This window comes from Chanos chanos, chromosome 4 (genome assembly GCF_902362185.1).
Source record: "Chanos chanos chromosome 4, fChaCha1.1, whole genome shotgun sequence".
Lineage (NCBI taxonomy): Eukaryota > Metazoa > Chordata > Actinopteri > Gonorynchiformes > Chanidae > Chanos > Chanos chanos.
The window spans coordinates 51,014,749-51,030,800 of NC_044498.1; the positions used below are offsets into that span (position 1 = coordinate 51,014,749).

General features: G+C 43.6%; 2 protein-coding genes across 3 annotated transcripts; one reads left to right on the plus strand and one right to left on the minus strand.

The window, feature by feature from the left end:
- Window positions 1-1,871: 1,871 nt before the first annotated feature.
- On the minus strand, window positions 1,872-5,741 carry polr1c (RNA polymerase I and III subunit C). Its single transcript, XM_030773017.1, has 9 exons — window positions 5,670-5,741; window positions 5,407-5,478; window positions 5,208-5,315; window positions 4,941-5,073; window positions 4,203-4,322; window positions 3,700-3,852; window positions 2,898-3,047; window positions 2,634-2,750; window positions 1,872-2,518 (listed from the first exon to the last, which is right to left on the minus strand). Exons 1-9 carry the CDS (start codon window positions 5,739-5,741, stop codon window positions 2,400-2,402), a joined length of 1,044 nt encoding a protein of 347 aa, XP_030628877.1. The 3' UTR covers window positions 1,872-2,399.
- A 586-nt stretch (window positions 5,742-6,327) lies between these two features.
- Window positions 6,328-14,509, plus strand: pcgf6 (polycomb group ring finger 6). 2 transcript variants are annotated; one of them, XM_030773019.1, is made up of 10 exons: window positions 6,328-6,608; window positions 6,736-6,835; window positions 7,043-7,139; window positions 7,546-7,601; window positions 7,844-7,903; window positions 8,220-8,337; window positions 8,874-8,901; window positions 9,157-9,255; window positions 11,685-11,771; window positions 14,159-14,509. In XM_030773019.1, the coding sequence occupies exons 1-10, from the start codon at window positions 6,426-6,428 to the stop codon at window positions 14,198-14,200; spliced, it is 870 nt and encodes a 289-aa protein (XP_030628879.1). In that variant the 5' UTR covers window positions 6,328-6,425; the 3' UTR covers window positions 14,201-14,509. The 2 variants fall into 2 exon arrangements, with proteins under 2 accessions (XP_030628879.1, XP_030628878.1); XM_030773018.1 differs by lacking the exon at window positions 14,159-14,509 and having other exon boundaries at window positions 11,685-11,892.
- Window positions 14,510-16,052: the final 1,543 nt, after the last annotated feature.

The following is a 16,052-nucleotide window of genomic DNA, read 5'->3' on the forward strand; positions in this document are numbered from 1 at the left end:
CATTACTGTGCTGTTACTGTTTCTATTAAACGTACAGGTAGGAATGACATCAGTGAGTTTATTATATTTGTTACGGCTTAGGCACAATATCCAATAAAAGTGACACGATCCATATTTGTTCAGTTGCTCAGTGAATCCACTTCACGTATCCTGTGGACCGGTCGCTATAGTTACTCACTGTGACACCCGCTGATGTCATGTTCCTCTAGTCAGTACCATCTCTCTGGCTGCCATGTTTAAGTGGCTTTAACAAAATCAGTGTAAGTTGGGGAGTGGTGTGTGTGTGTGTGTCTGTGTGTGCGTGTCTGTGTGTTTAGGGAGGGGGTGTAAAACAACCCTTTGCAAGGACATGCATTCTTTCATGGAGTTCTAGAGAGAAAGCTTTACAAACACCAGATCCAGCCAAAAAGGATATGAGTTTTTTTTTTTCCCCTCCTCCCCTCTCTGCTGTCTTTTTATAGATTGAAGGGTCTGTTTTGTGCCAGAAGCTGGGTGCAGTAATGAGCCCGGTTGTTAGAGAGAAAACAGAGGATGGAGAGTGTTCAGTGACTCTCTCTCTCTCTCTCTTCCTATGCCTGCCAGTCACTGTGTGTCCCAGCAGTCTCTCTGCTCATAGCAATGTGGCTCTTAATGATGACTGCTGCTCAGACGGAAGGTGACCCACTTTATTGCCCCCCCCACCCCCCCTTTAGCGTCTCCAAAGACATTCTGGCCCCATTTCAATAGCCTTCTGTACACACTAGAGAACAAGAGAGAGAGAGAGAGAGAGAGAGAGAGAGAGAGTGTGTTGAGGGAGGGGGGGGGGGTAGTTGTTGGCAGGAACATGTTGAAAATGATGCAGAGCAGCTGTAGTGATCTCTGCCTCACACAGTAATGAGGCCCGATGTCGGAGGGACGGGGTCCACCTGGAGAACAGTGGGTTCCATAAACACACTCCTTCACTTCATCTCGGTTCACCTCCGCACAGCGCAGGAGGAGACTCACACATCACACGCTCAACTCACCCCGGTGCCTCGCAGGACAGCCGTAATACCTCGCCGCTGGGGCACAGGTTTGGGATGCTAACATCAACACAGTGGAGTCCAATAAGATGACAGAGGTTTTATATCCGCCAACCAGCCACCTCCCCTCTCCACACACTTCTTTAATCATCCTGAGTACATCCGGATTCCAGAGTTCATTCTAAACAGACTCTTCCTTGGTATTTGGAATATATGGTCGAAAAAGAGGTCAATGCATATTAGAGGCAACACGTGTTTTCTTTTTTAATACTGAGCAAATATATTCTGCAGATCTTGTGTGTCAGTACAGACTAAAGTAAAAAGGAGCAGATACAAGCTAATTCCACTCTGAGCCAATATAACACGTGATCTACCAATCAGATACGAGAGTGCGAGTGACGTCAGCTCTCGGCTTTCTTCCTCAGGCATTGTTACCTGGGTAAGCTAATACCCAGATAACGCTGACAAAACCAAAGAGAAAGAGCAGAAGTCCGTCTGCATAATTGACGCAGAACGGAAGGACTTGGTGACTCAGCTATAGCTGAAGAGGTAAGAGAGAAGCAGAGAGAAAAACAGGCCTCCGCTGACTCATATACATAAGTGTGTAAAGTGAACGGTGCTTCAGTCAATAAAACTCTGCAGGTATGCGATAGTTACGGAAAAAAAAAAAAAGCTCAATAAATTGATCCAAATAACAAACATAAAACTTCATTAAATCAAACTCTGCATTTAACATGAGAGAAACAACAACAATAACAAACAGGGACCAGGTTGCCATAGGAATGAATTATGCATGGAGGCTTTCGCTCCCCATGTTCAAACTCATCCAGATCAGCAGTTTAATACAGAGCAAAATATCATAAATGTTTCACACTCACACTCACATCAAGCATATCTGCACAGACAAGGGAAATATCTACGCTTTACAGAGCCTCTGAAAAGATTGGCGAAGTACGTTATTGACTGCACGACTTGGCCACCTGCCAACGGGACAAAAAACGATCCCAAAGTGGAAGGAGACAAAAGACGCTCGGCTGGCATTCATTCGCTGCGAACATTAAGTCTGTTTATGGTAATGGACCACGAACATTACCATATTTTACCGGAATTCCTTATAATGCCATTACAAGGGCCAAAGCTGGAACAAATGAGACAGACCCAATGTACAGCAGAACCTGGGCCAGTGCTTAGAGACATTAACCACACAATTAGATTTCAGTGTCCGCGTTAATATATCCTCTTGCGTAAAAGTAAACAGGAACAAATAGAAGGTTCGGGGTAATGTGAAATAAACCGAATCATAGCACAGTTTTTATTGCTCCTTCTGGTTGCCGGACCATGAGAAAGTGCTGCGTTCGTTTCTAAGCAACCCAGGCATTCGGCGCCGCTTTCACGTGTTTAATCCATCTCGGCGGAGTCGAGTTCACTGAGAAATTTCTGGCATTTGGCGATGAGGACATTGATGGCTTCGCTGACTAGGACCTCGGGCGGAAGGATTCCCGTGGACTCCACCGAGACTGTTTAAAAAAGATAAAGACAGAAGAACAGATCAGAGATGTGCGAGAGGTGTTGAACAGTATTAATCCAAACTCACTGACGACGCAGCGGGATGCCACAGGGGCCAACACTCACATATGAAATGGTCTCGCACTCTGCCCAGTTTCACCAGGTTCTTCAGGTCTTCGTGTCGGAGAACTTCTCTGCTGCACGTGTCCGCGCGACCGTTCACCACCCTCGCCACCCGCTTCCCTACAGTACGATACACACTTCGTCGTCAACGGGACTCTAACCGGGCTCAGTGCAGCGTTTTACACACATTTCTGTTTACGACTTTCCGCTCAAGCTTAATGGTGAGTGAGAAAACACTCTGAGGAGGACGCTTTGGAGAGGGCTTACCTCCGACGTCCTCCACTTCGATGACTCCAGGTGAGAAGCAGCGCTTTAGCCTCTCTGCCTTCTCTCCTTCGATCGGCTGGAGGAGCGTGATCTCAGGGAGGAGTCTGTAACTCGCCGTGGCCACTGGGGAGAACTTGGCATGGTCTTTACCTACAAAGGAAGCAGAACTTACCGGCTTTGTTCTTGTGCCTCATGAAAACCAATATACACTAACATTCATTGATCATTTTCAGCAGAATCCATCAAATCAATCAATCAATCAATCCACGAGGAGCTAACAGAATCCATCCAATGGACAAAGGGAAGCCTGAGACAGACTCACATCTACATCTTTTAAGATTTCCAAATGATTCATATGGTAAAAATAAATATATGACTTGTAAGCTCAGGTCAACTGCTCTATGCAACCAAAAACTCGTTAAAAAAAAGTCTGTACTCTGTCTGTCACTATTTCTGATTGAATTCACAGTTTAGTTTAAAACACAAGTAACTCCATAAAGCCAGATGTAAGGATCTAATGGACTGTTAGACCCCCCTGTTTGGAGCTCTGACTGTGAAGATCACACTTCCATTCACTTGGCGTCTGACACAAAATTGCTGGGTTGTCATGTTGAAGTGTTAGGACGTTGAAATTAAAGAAATCAACATTTCTGTAAAAGCACAGACTAGGGTCCAACGCTGACAAATCCACCCGTCTGTTGCCACCACCTCTTCCTAACTGACCAAATATACACAGATACGCCACAAAGGTCTTTTCTGACTGCAGGAGAAGAATTTGAGATGAAATCGGGCGTCTGCTCACCGATGCCCTTCACACAGTGCATGACGATGTCCAGCTCCTGACCGGGGCGGAGCTGCGCTAGGAGAATGTCTCCGTGAACCGGGCCGATTTTTGCCTCTGCAAACACGTCAGCCTGGTTCCCGATAGGCACCCAGGTCATGTCCTTAGAGTATACTAAAGGAGAGCAGAACAAAAACACAGGCCGTCAGGATCGAACGTCACAGGTATTCAGCACATCATCATCATCAACAGTGATGAAGAACTGGATGTGTGTCAGAATAAGAAATAAATTCTGTGTGTATGAAATATATTTATATATGTATATAAAATGTATGTCAGAATAATATCCTTAACTGCTTATGCTCTCGATCCCTAAAAATGACTCAAGTAATCAGATTCTGTTTAACTGAATAACAGACTTTCATGGCAAGTCAGACCATGTTGTTCCATCCTGCACTGCTCTAGGAGAAGGCGTGTAAATAGAGAGTAAAACCCTGGTGTGAATGAGGCCCTGGGTCACTCACCCATGTGATTGAGATAGAGTTCCCGTGGATCTGAGGAGTCTTTAGGGGCTCTGGGATTTCTGCTGCATTTCACCTTCAGCTGGAGCTGAATCGTGTCAATTTCTGTCCCTTCTTCGTCTCCTAAAACAGAAACAACACAGACGATTAAAAAAAAAAAACCCTCAGAAAACTAATGTTGCATTCCAAATCTACAAGGAAAAAGGGCATCTACTTGTGACAAGAACAGGCTTCTTGCTTTTTGTCGTGTAATTTCTACTTCTGCATCACGCAAAATAATTCAAACCGAAGCAAACTTTCATCCTACTTTCAAACCAAATTTTCAGTTATTATTGTTAATATTATTGTTATTATTATTACATCACTTGATCTCTATTCCATCCTCAGTATGATCTGTTTATGAAAACTCTGTGCTCACTCTCTCTCTCTGACTATGAGACTGTGTTAATACTGTGAAAATATTAACCATGGAAATAAACCTACAGACCTCTACACCTGTGCTCACATCCTGAAAGCTTTAAGCTACATTTCGTCTCTTACAAGCAAGCAAATAACAACATCACATCCGTGTGAAACAGCCCTTTGCCATGAGTGAAAAAGTGGTTCTATTGTGGAGACTGCGTTCGGGGCTTTGAAACACCTAACGCAAGTCCACCACTGCAGGGAAAATAGTGTTGAGAAAAGCATCAAAGTGTTACGTCAAAGCGTCACGTGTATAGTTAAAATGCTGTCAGAACACACCTGAATTTCTGAACTCAAAGAGGCGAGGATCAGCTCTGATCGGTATCAAACCGAGTCTGTGGGCCAGGATTTCGTCCTGAATGATTGACGTGTTGTTGTATATAAACACCTTCTCCACGGCCATGGTCGGGACCTAAACGCGTCGACAAATAATACCAAAAATTACAGAACGTAGGTTGTTAACGATCGGATATGTGACACGACTGATAACTACAACCAGGCAGTCACCTCAACAGAGAAATCGACATCTCAGCCCGGTCTACCTACCTCAGCGAGCAATATCCGTCGAAACGCATTGGCAACAGCTGCATCAATTCCTATCATGTCAAACTCCAGGTTATTCTCGTCCAGCTGAACCATGTCGATTCGAAATTTCTGAAATAAAATTCCGTTTTATTCACTGCGTTCTGGATACAAGCTCGACATCACAGGAATCTTTAGCTACCGTAAGCACGTTTCTTCTCACCTTTTTGAATTTCTCGAGGTCCCACGTATCATCATAACCCGGGTAATTGCCGGGGTAATCTGTCGTATGGACCTGTAGAAAACACAGTCACGGACACAAACGGAATATTACAATAATCCGGCACACACGAGACACTGCCGGTATCTTGCATTACACTGCTGACTCCCACCGGAATGCGTCACTTTCCTGAACTCTGAGAGTTCAATGTGGATTACAGGTCGGCAAAAATTTTTTAAATACTATACTGCACTATGTATACTTACATTTCTCACTCCAAATTCGCCTAAAATAACTCGGTCTCGTATCTCATCCACGTTGCTCATAGGGGCCGCCATGATTCAACAACAACACTTCTTCTGCTCTTCTATTTCTGCATTGATGGGACAATTGTACTTTAGCGCCTCCTATTGTCCTGGATTATTTAACTGAAAACGTGACAAAAAACATGTTAAACCACTTTATTGATACTTATCTTAAAAATTTAAACCATAAAACTGAATTCACGATCTACATTTTGCCCGCAAGACCAAACATATACTAGAGAAAAACAGAAACTATGCGCAGTGAAACAGCTATAATACAGTTTTTAGCTCTTCATATTTTGAATTAAGAGACGCGCTCCCTTTTCACTTAATTTCTTAGATTTAAATTTCGTTGAATAAAGAGAAGACATCTTAAATGTTTTGCTCTCAGACATTGTTCTTACGATCTCCATTTTTCGGGGGTAAACTCTTGCGTACTCCAACGCAGTAGGAGGCAGAATTTACCCGTAAAATTTGGAGCGGACGGCGCTGTGAATCCATCAAAGAAGAAGATTATTGGTAACTGTTTGCGCGCGCCCGCCCGTATCCAGGAGGAGTGGAAGCTAATCAGGAGTGACCGTCTCGAGAAGTTTTTTTTTCCCCTTTGCTGGTGAGGTGAGCAGAGGAGACGAATGTTTTGAACAACGAGTTAGACTTTGGATACACAGGAGTTCATCATTATAATCAATTCCTCTGCGTCGGAATATCGCAGAGGCGATGGAAGAAAGTTCAGAAAGAGTAGAGGCCGGTAGCTCGGGTCAGTGTTCTGACCGGCAGGCAGTTTTAAACGGTGACGTTATGGACGAAAGTCATAAGGAAAGTCATTGCTCCGCGAGCGACCACAATCCCCCGAATACTGACAATAGCGAGGAGTCAAAAGAATATGACGATGACGACGAGGTAAGTATATAAACACACAATATAAATCCAAATTCGCAATAAACTCTTCTAAGTTCTCACAAAGAAGCTAGAGGCACAAGTGGTATGCAAATATGTCGATAACTGATTAATCCCTTGTGTTCTGCAGCGGACTCTTCCTCTCCGGGATTTCTATCCCTACATTCGATGTGCCCTTTGCAACGGCTTTCTTATCGATGCCACGACAATAACAGAATGTCTTCACACCTGTGAGTTCTTCAAAACGATTCTTGTCACGTGATACAGCCTAGACGTCTCCTGCTTCGGCCACAGATGACAGTGGTTTTAACGAATGTTTACATTTTACGAATGTTAACATTAGTAACTAATGTTTTGAAGGCTACTTTTGGGAGCCTTATCACTCAGGAGAAGTTGTGTCTGACTTTGTGTTTTGTTTTGGTTTTTTTTTTTTTCAGTTTGCAAAAGCTGCATCGTAAAGCACTTTTTCTATAGCAACAGATGTCCCAACTGTTCCATTGTCGTGCACCAGACACAGCCACTGTATAATATCAGGTATTTCACTATCATGTTTGTCGAGTTTTCTGTTTCTTCTAAAGTTGTTCTTTTTTTAATTAATTTAAATCAACCTAACTAGTCAAATTAGTCAGCATAAACAGACAGTTTGTTTTGATATTTTAGAAAATGGTCAAAGTTTCATCCTCGTAGTGTGAGGCTGGTTTTGTTTGCTTTAGGTGAGAGAGTTTTTTTTTTTTTTTTTTGTTCCCTCCCCAGCGCTTGTATCCATAGAGACAGAACTGGTCTGTCTCCTTAGGGCAATTACCTGCTCTCTGAAAATATGAAGTCATTGTTCATACAGGGCTGTTTGATCTCCATGGTCTAAAAAAAAAAAATGTTTTCTTGTCAGAATGGATATTTAATGTGTCGTGTTCTGAAAATAGTTTTCTTGGCATTTTCTCAGACCTGATAGACAACTGCAAGATATTGTTTACAAGATGGTTCCACATTTGGAGGAGGGTAAGTTGTATTCCAGTAAATATAATTGAGTATTCGTCATCCACCTGTTGATTTGGTACATTTTCAACTTAACTCTTTATGCCGTATAAATTAGCTGGTAACTTACATATTAATGATAACTTAAGAGTCTCCCTTGTTTGACACAAACAGCTGGATGAGTATCTTTGAAAACCAAGTCACAATTTCAAGTATTTTACTAAAGTTGAATGGCGTCATCATTTGTTTAACTGACTTATTTTTAGCGGAGAGGACCCAAATGTGTGAGTTTTACAAGGCAAGAGGCCTCGCTGTTCCCAAACCAGGTACAGGTTTTTTTTGGCTATCTGTATTTAAACAGGGAAAGTATGTTCTGTTCTGTTACAGCACTGCGCCCGCTGAGCGTGTGTGGCACTATGTGTGTACATAGTTCTTATCATGAAAATCAGAGATTGGAAAATGCGTCTGTGCCAGCAGGATCTTTGGGTAGACGGTGCTGACTCTTGTGACATATGACAGCGTTTGAACCACACCTGCATTAATTATTAAACTGTATTTTATTTGGTGTTGTGTCTTTATCTGTTTGACCCATGGTATTCCCACACAGTGCCTGTTTAACCTTGTTTTGCTATGTCACTGCAGTAGCAGTTACACCGATGGTCCCGGTGAAGGCGCCGAAGCAGAAGAAAGACCTTCTACCTCAGTCTGTCTTCACCATCCCCCCAGAGCTGGATGTGTCGCTCATGCTGGAGTTTGTGGGGTCAGTGGCTGTTTACTTGCCCGCTTAGCCACTTGCTCCTTTGTGATCCAGCAGTCAAACTAAGCAAATGTGACACATGTGATACCGCTGGCTGCCAGTAGATGGAGCTACAGAACCAAAAACTCTCAGCACGCTTGATGGGGCTCTGATGAGCTCATCTGTGTATTGTAGATATTTCATGTATTCAGAATTTTGATTGCGAAATATATTTTTTTTATGTTGTTCTGGCTTTTGGAGAAAAATCACTGTAGCAGATGAAGTGTTGGCATCAGGGCTTTGGGATCAGTCTTGACAAGTCAATGTTATTGAGCGTTTTGCTGACAGATTCTCATTACCGGTTATAGAGAAAGTCTTTGTTGTGCCAAAAGCATAAATTAAACAGCCGTTATCTATCCTGTCGTTATTAAAATTGCTTGTTAAAATTGAAACTCAGATCTTTGAATTTTTATTAGTGTATATATTTGGTTTTTTAAGTATTCTTTTGTACGTGTCGTTTGTAACCAGTACAGCATATTAATGTTACATTTGATTTACAGGGCTGAGGAAGGCATTGAAAACTACAAGGTAAAATTCCTTTAATTCTTTTTTTTTTTCTTTCTTTTTTTTTATTTTACCAGAAATATTTGGGTTTTGTTTTGTTGAATACAGACGAAGTTGCTTTGTTCCTTCCGTATATCTGATTAAAGTGTTAAAAGTTTATACTGATTCATATGCCAATCAGATTGCCTCCTGTTGCGAGATGTAGTCATAAATTAGTGTTGTCAATTAGAGCTGTGTTGATGTCTGAAACTGCAATGACAACTAATTTCTCTTCTCCAGCCTCTTGAGAGAAAGTATGTTAGGGTGTCCGGGGAGGCCACTGTTCGTCATGTGGAACTCTTCATCAGGAGGAAGATGGAGCTGAACCCAGAGTGGCAGGTACTCCCATGAAAACATGCCGTCTTTCTTACTGACAAAAAAACCCCCAAAACTAAACAAACAAATACAGATTTCCTTTTATTTCAGTGAGACATTGTATTTAGCTGGCTCGCCGTATCACTGAACAAAAGACAACAATCAGAATGTAGACAACTGTTGGTCGACAGCCCTGGTGTGAACGATTTTTGTCTTGTGCTCTTGATCATTTCTGTCATCCGTGATGGGTTCATTTCCCTGTGTCGTGATTAAGTGACCTAACATCAGGCAAGACTGTCCTTTTATTTTTTTTCTGGCTGACCTGGCAAAGCTTCATTATTAAATGGAGCAATATTGATCGAGTGTCAGCGAGGGAGTCGCTGTCTGATGTCTGATTGGTTCATTTTTTTTTTTTTTTTTTGGGCAGTGCTGGTGTTCCGATCAGCGCCTGTCAGAGTTCATCTGGTGATGCTCCACCGTTCTCTCACCCTGTGTCACCTTTTCAGGCCTCGCCAAGTCACGGTATCACGTACTGTTGTCTGTGGCCTCTTTCACTGTGTCGGCCCTGTTCTGCTCCGGACGCGTTCCGTGACTCTGCTGCTCCGGATTCATAAGTGCGATTGTGATCTATCTCCCTCTGTGAGGTTCTGTGATTAATCGCTTTTGCTGTCTGATGTCTAGGTTCAGAAGCTGATGTAATTCAGCACAGGATGACGGATGGACACGCTGTGCCCTGACGCTGTAATTCATTTTTGTCCTGAAGCCATTTAATAACATGCACTCTCCCTCTTTATAATTAAACCTTTGATGGAAAAGAGAGAATTTGTACGACTCTGACCAACCTCTTTAGAGTTGAGAGCTCAGGTATGAAACAATGACACAACCTTAGCTTAAGGCTTAGGTTCGGTTTTAAAAGAAAGAGAATGATTGTTTTCCCACTGTCTGTCTGAGGTGGAGGTGAAAGACCCTGTGATGATCTAAGCTCAGTATTTCAGCAGCCGGGTACAGCATTATAAACCAGGTGACCCGAACACCATGGAGACGGATTCTGCGCTGTAACATTCCGATTCTATTTAGTTTACATTGCCTATGGACTGACCTAGGATTTAACCCTCAGAAACACAGCTAGTGAGAACATCAGTGGAGTGCATTTTTTTTTGTTTTGTTTTGTTTTGTTTTTTGTTTTTAATTTGTGTCTAATTTTTCAGGTAACGAAGTTTGAGCATTGAAAATGGCTTGTCGATGGTGAATTTTTTTTTTTTTTGCTGTTTCTCAGACTGGCGGTTCATTTCCAGTGCGGCCTCGGCTGCAGGCGCGCATGGCAGACCCACGGCGTGGTTAAATTAGGCAGCTCTTATCTAAGCGCTTGATGGGGATTTGCTCTTTGAAAAGGCTAAGCTGCACTCAGCCAGCCGTAGTAACGCGACCGTGACGGACGGGGAACGCGAGCTCTGCGAGTCCCAGAGAAAAACGCCGCGCTCTCTAACGTCCGTATTCACGAGGCGCTCAGCTGGAACGACTGGGCTAACACGCGACGGTCTGAATGACCAGGCTAACGCGTGACGGTCTGAACCAGGGCCCTCTCTGAGAGGATGTCCCTCGCAAAAAACCATAAAACATTTAGACTGAATTAATCGAAACACTAGCTTGCTCGCTTGGTGACTTGTAGCCGATCAGCGCGGTTTTAACTGAAGTGTATTGCGTGTTGTGTGACTAAGCAGCTGTTCCTGGATTAGTGTCTTAAGGTAATATCTTGGCTGTGTATCTCTTGCTGTCTTTGGTAGCTAAGATTGATCTGGACGGGGATTGGGGATGAGGGGCCAGCCAGGAGAACAGAGAGATCAGCCAGCATTCAAAGTGAAGGAGAAGGAGGTTGTATCAGTGGGTTTGGAGCTGACACATTGGAAGAACCACTGTGGCTGATCTGCAGGATGGTCTCCCCTTAGTGCATGTGTATTAGATTTCTAAGGCGAAGAGCGCTGATCTAGAATCAGTTTTTACCGATCATAATCTTTATGAGTACAGTTATCTGGACCAAGGCAAGCTGACCTACGGTCAGCATTGTTAATCTGAGATGTTTTGCTCTGAAGGGGCCGTATTTGCAGTGCTTCACGTTGACTCTGATTTGGGTCTGGTCTCATATATGATGTGTCTTTTTGTACTTCCGGTTTGTAGACATAAGAAGCCCAAGAAAACTGTCAGTTAACCAGAGGAGAAAAAAAATGCTAATGTGCAAATGTTTTCTACATGCACTATGTGTCTAATGTCTGGCTGGTTTTAATTGAATCGACTGCTGTGCGTGGAAGGTATCATACTTGGCCGTATCAATGGAGCAGATCTCCTGGTCTGACAAAAGACTTACTATTCTAACCCTATTGTCTTTGTGACCACGGAGACGCGTGATTGGTTCCTTCCCGCAGTGTAAACGCGTGATTGGTTCCTTTGTGTTGCAGGTGGACGTGGTTTGTGGGGAGCACCTTCTGGATCGGTACCAGTCTCTAAGGGAAGTCCGTAACACAATAGGAGAGAGTGGGCTACAGGTGAGTGAGAGAAGAGATTTACACCAGTTTAAAGATGGGGGAACAAACCATGGATAAATGCTCATGGGTGCTAAGCATACCAGTTATGAGAGGGGAAAACCTCATAGTGTCATGTGGCTGGTTCCCTTCTCATTAGCACGTTGTTCTGTTAGCGGGTGAGTCCACAGATGTCCTGTCTGGACAGAGTGACAGTGTAAGTGAGGGCGGGGCTGTGAGGAGCCTCTCTCTCAGGGATTGGCTGCCCTCATTCCTATGCACAGGCCCTTTTCAGCCTGGATACACACACACACTCACACACACACACAGAGCCTCACAGCAGGAGCTGCCAGCAGGGAAACAATCACAATATCACACATCTGTTATCTTAGGCTTTGTGTGTGTGTGTGTGTGTGTGTGTGTGAGTGTGTGTGTGTGTGTGTGTGTGTGTGTGTGAGAGATGTTTAAGGTGAATGCTAGTCTTATATCTCAGAATATGCAGCTGAGTGCGAGTGTATGTGTGTGTGTGTCTGTGTGTGAGTGAGAGAGATGTTTGAGGTGAATGCTAGTCTTGTATCTCAGTATATGCAGCTGAGTGTGCTTCTCTCTTTATGGTCTTTTGTGTCTGATTTTCACCTCTTAATGTCACATTATCATAGAAATATAATCACATTACCTCTCTGTGAACAGTGGGTCTTAAAAAGACCCTCCCAGACGGCGCTTGTCTTAGCCTGTGCCAGGTGACAGACAGTAAATGGGTGTGAACACACACACATTTTTTTTTTCAGCTGCTTAGACACTACCCACCACAGCTTCTGAGAGAAACAGCTGATGCCTCTGGTCCTCACGCTTTTGAAATTCTGATCACTAACAATGACATGCTGAACACAACTTGTTTTTCTAGACTGTGAATTCGGTGAAATTTAGCTTGTGTTAAGCATCTCGGCTTGTTTTTGGAGGCACAGTGAGGGTTTGACGATTCCTATCCTGCCATCAGATCTGCTGGAATCTGTTCCTGATGTGACAGTTGCCAGTCTAACGAGCTGATGTATGCTAACGAGCTGAGACATTTTGTTTATTAACATTTCACGCAGTCTTTTGTTCCACTGCTGTGCGGTGATGTCATAGCGACGCCCCACGAGAGAGAGAGAGAGAGAGAGAGAGAGAGAGAGAGAGAGAGAGAGAGAGAGTGAGAGAGTGAGAGACAGAGAGAGAGAGAGAGAGAGAGAGAGAGAGAGAGAGAGTGAGAGAGTGAGAGACAGAGAGAGAGAGACAGAGAGAGAGAGAGAGAGACAGAGAGAGAGAGAGAGAGAGACAGAGTGAGAGAGTGAGTGAGTGAGAGAGAGAGAGTGAGGGGCAGGTGCAGGGTGAGGTTTAAAGACGACTCTCTTGGAGACAAAGGAGAAGGCCACGCCCATTTCGCTCCTCATCCGTTCTGTGTGTTGTGTAAAGAGGGTCAATCAAATCACAGTGGCCAGATTAACTTGATAGATTGCCTTGGGAGCAGTCGAAAATGGTCTTTGCCAAGATTGACTTTTGTTTTAATTTGGTTGCAACGCTGGTGTAATTATTCTGTCTGTACTTGTTTTTTTTTATATATTTATTATCGGTGTACTGTGACACACCCACAGCACACGGTGCTTTGTTTCAGTCTGACAGCAGAATTTGACCACACAACACCAGGGCGCAGGTTTCACCGTGTTTACAGCGTCGTTTCATCGTCGTGACGCTGAGCATCGTGTGTGTCTGTGTGACGGTGCAGGTTTGACTGGGATTGAGGAGTGTAAGGCATAACTGGGTCAGAGCACCGTGACCTGAGGCTTTATGGTTGACAGTGAAAAAGGTTAGAAGCTCCCTCGCGGTAAAATCTGCCCCAGACAGAAGTGTGTCTAACCTCTGTCCCAGCACGTGGGATTTGGCTGTGATAACCCCTTACTGTGTTCACACAGCTTACATTTAAACTGATTACTCACTGTCTCTCTGTCCCCTGCCTTACCATACCTGTTCTACACATGTGACTTAGTGGGGTTGTATCAGCAATTTCCGAGAACATGTAAGACAAATGTCATAAGGGTCTTACTGGTATACGATGCATTAAGAGAAGAAATTGTACCTCAGAACTCAGTTTGGAGAGGACTGTAAGTGCATAAAAAGTGCAAAAAAGTGCAAAAAAACTCCCAGTGAGCAAGCCCAGAGCAACAGTGGCAAGGAAAAATTCCCAAATGATTGTGAATGGCAGGAAGAAATCTTTGGAGGAACCAAGACTCAGCAGGGGGAGCCCATCCTCCTCTGGCCAGCACATAGAATAGAGACATGTACAGTTTCAGATGAGTTCAGGGTAAGCAGAAGGAAAGCAAAAGCAGGTCCTGTTTTCTCAGACTGAGTATTGTAAATGTCTCTGCCTGATTTAGGACGGACTGCTTGTCCTGCACTTCGGGCTGGTTTTGCCGTGACCTCGAGGAAGGAAGGCTGGAAGAGCGATCCGGTCGGCGTTCCCAGCGCGGACTGCGGGAGGGGTCGGCTTTAACGTTCCAAAGGGCTGTCGACGGTTCGTGAACTCTGGCATGATATGTATCGTCCTATGCAGAACTGTTTTGGTTCAGTGAGGTTGATCTGAAGTTCTTCTGCTGTATTTTGATACAAAAATCCCCGTTGCTCTTACGTGTTTTTTCTCTTTTATTCTGTGAATGTGAGGAGGGTGAGAAAAACTCTGACAAACGGGCACTCCTATGGGAGTAACTGTTTTGTTAGAACACTGTGCTTTTTTTTTTTTTTTTCATTTTTGAATATGAATGATGATTTATTAACTTCTATGAAAGTTTTGAAGTGAGTAGAATTCAAAGTTGCTTTTAAATTTTTACTTTCTTTAATATATGCTATACGCACTAACGAGAGTTTTCTATGCATAGGGTAATGGTGTTTTTCTACCAGGGGAATGTATTTTTCTGTTTCGTTTTTTTCTTGAGCTTATGAAAAATTGTGGTTGAATTTTTAATAGAATTGAAATAGAAATTAATTTTGTAAGAAAAATAGCATAGCCTTTTGGTAAAAAAACAAAACAATAACAATAAAAGGTTTAGCGAGTGTCTCGTGTGTGTGTGTGTCCGGCCGGCCAGTTAGCAATGGTCGTGGGCACTGAGGGCTGGGGTGGCATTGTACCCTGGGAACAGCTGACAGAACCCAGGGATGGTCGTTCTGTTGGGAAAGGTCGATCGATCGGACGGGATTTAGATCAGTGTGGTAACTGTGGTCACTTTATGGTAACAACCACAAGATCTAAATCCACTTGACACGTCTTAGTCTGAGTGTGTGCGTTTATGCACGTTTGTTATTCCAGCGTAACGTGTTGTGTGTGTTGTGTGTTATATGTGTGTGTGTGTGTGTGTGTGTGTGGCTTTCTAATTGTGGATGCTTAGCTCCCTAAAACTCTATGACCCGTGTGTGTTTGTGTACGTGCGTGTGCGCGCTTTTCCCGCTGCAAATAGTTAATTGCCCTTAATGTTGCAGACTCTGATCCTCTTAGAGCAATGCAGTGTCCTGTCACCTCACAGGAAGTGATCTCCCCTCTTAAAGCCATTAGACTGGCTTCAGCTTCCAACTGTCTAAAGGCCAGAGAGGATGGTAACAAAAGGGAAAAGGAGTTAAAGGGGGGGGGGGGGGGGGAGCATGCCTATTGGGAACCTGCATGTGGAAGAAAACGGTATCCAAGGCAACCGTCTCCATCGCACCTCCCCACCCATGTCATCTGTCTACAGAGTATAACTTGTAAATATGAGGGCGACTTCATTGTTGTGTGTGTTTTGTGTATTTGTATCTATGTCATTAGTAAATATGGATGTTAGTTTTGTTTGCATTCATAACAATGGGTCAATGTCTCATGTTTGTCTGTATTCACATCTTTGCTTAAATGATGCACAACCCAAATAGGAGATTCTGTGATCTCAGAAAGTACAAAGGGCTTGTTACAGCACCGACTGTATCTAAAGTCAATAAAACATGTTCCAAAAAACAGACAAAAAAACCACATGGTCCTTTCAGTCTCTCTTACTGGGGTGGGCTCGATCGGTCTTTTTAAACAGACGACCCTTTTCAGAACCAGGCATGTTTTCATCCTGGGATACCCTGTTTCTGTGAGCTGCAAAGTGGATGTTTGTCCTCAATATAAAACTAAATATTATAAAAAAAAAAAAAACGTAACTCAGTTCATCTCCATTCAGGATGAACGATGATTTTAGACGTTTCACACCGTGCGTCAGCCTAACGTTAACGTAGCTGTAGCCAGATTCCGGGAAAACGCCACAGCTC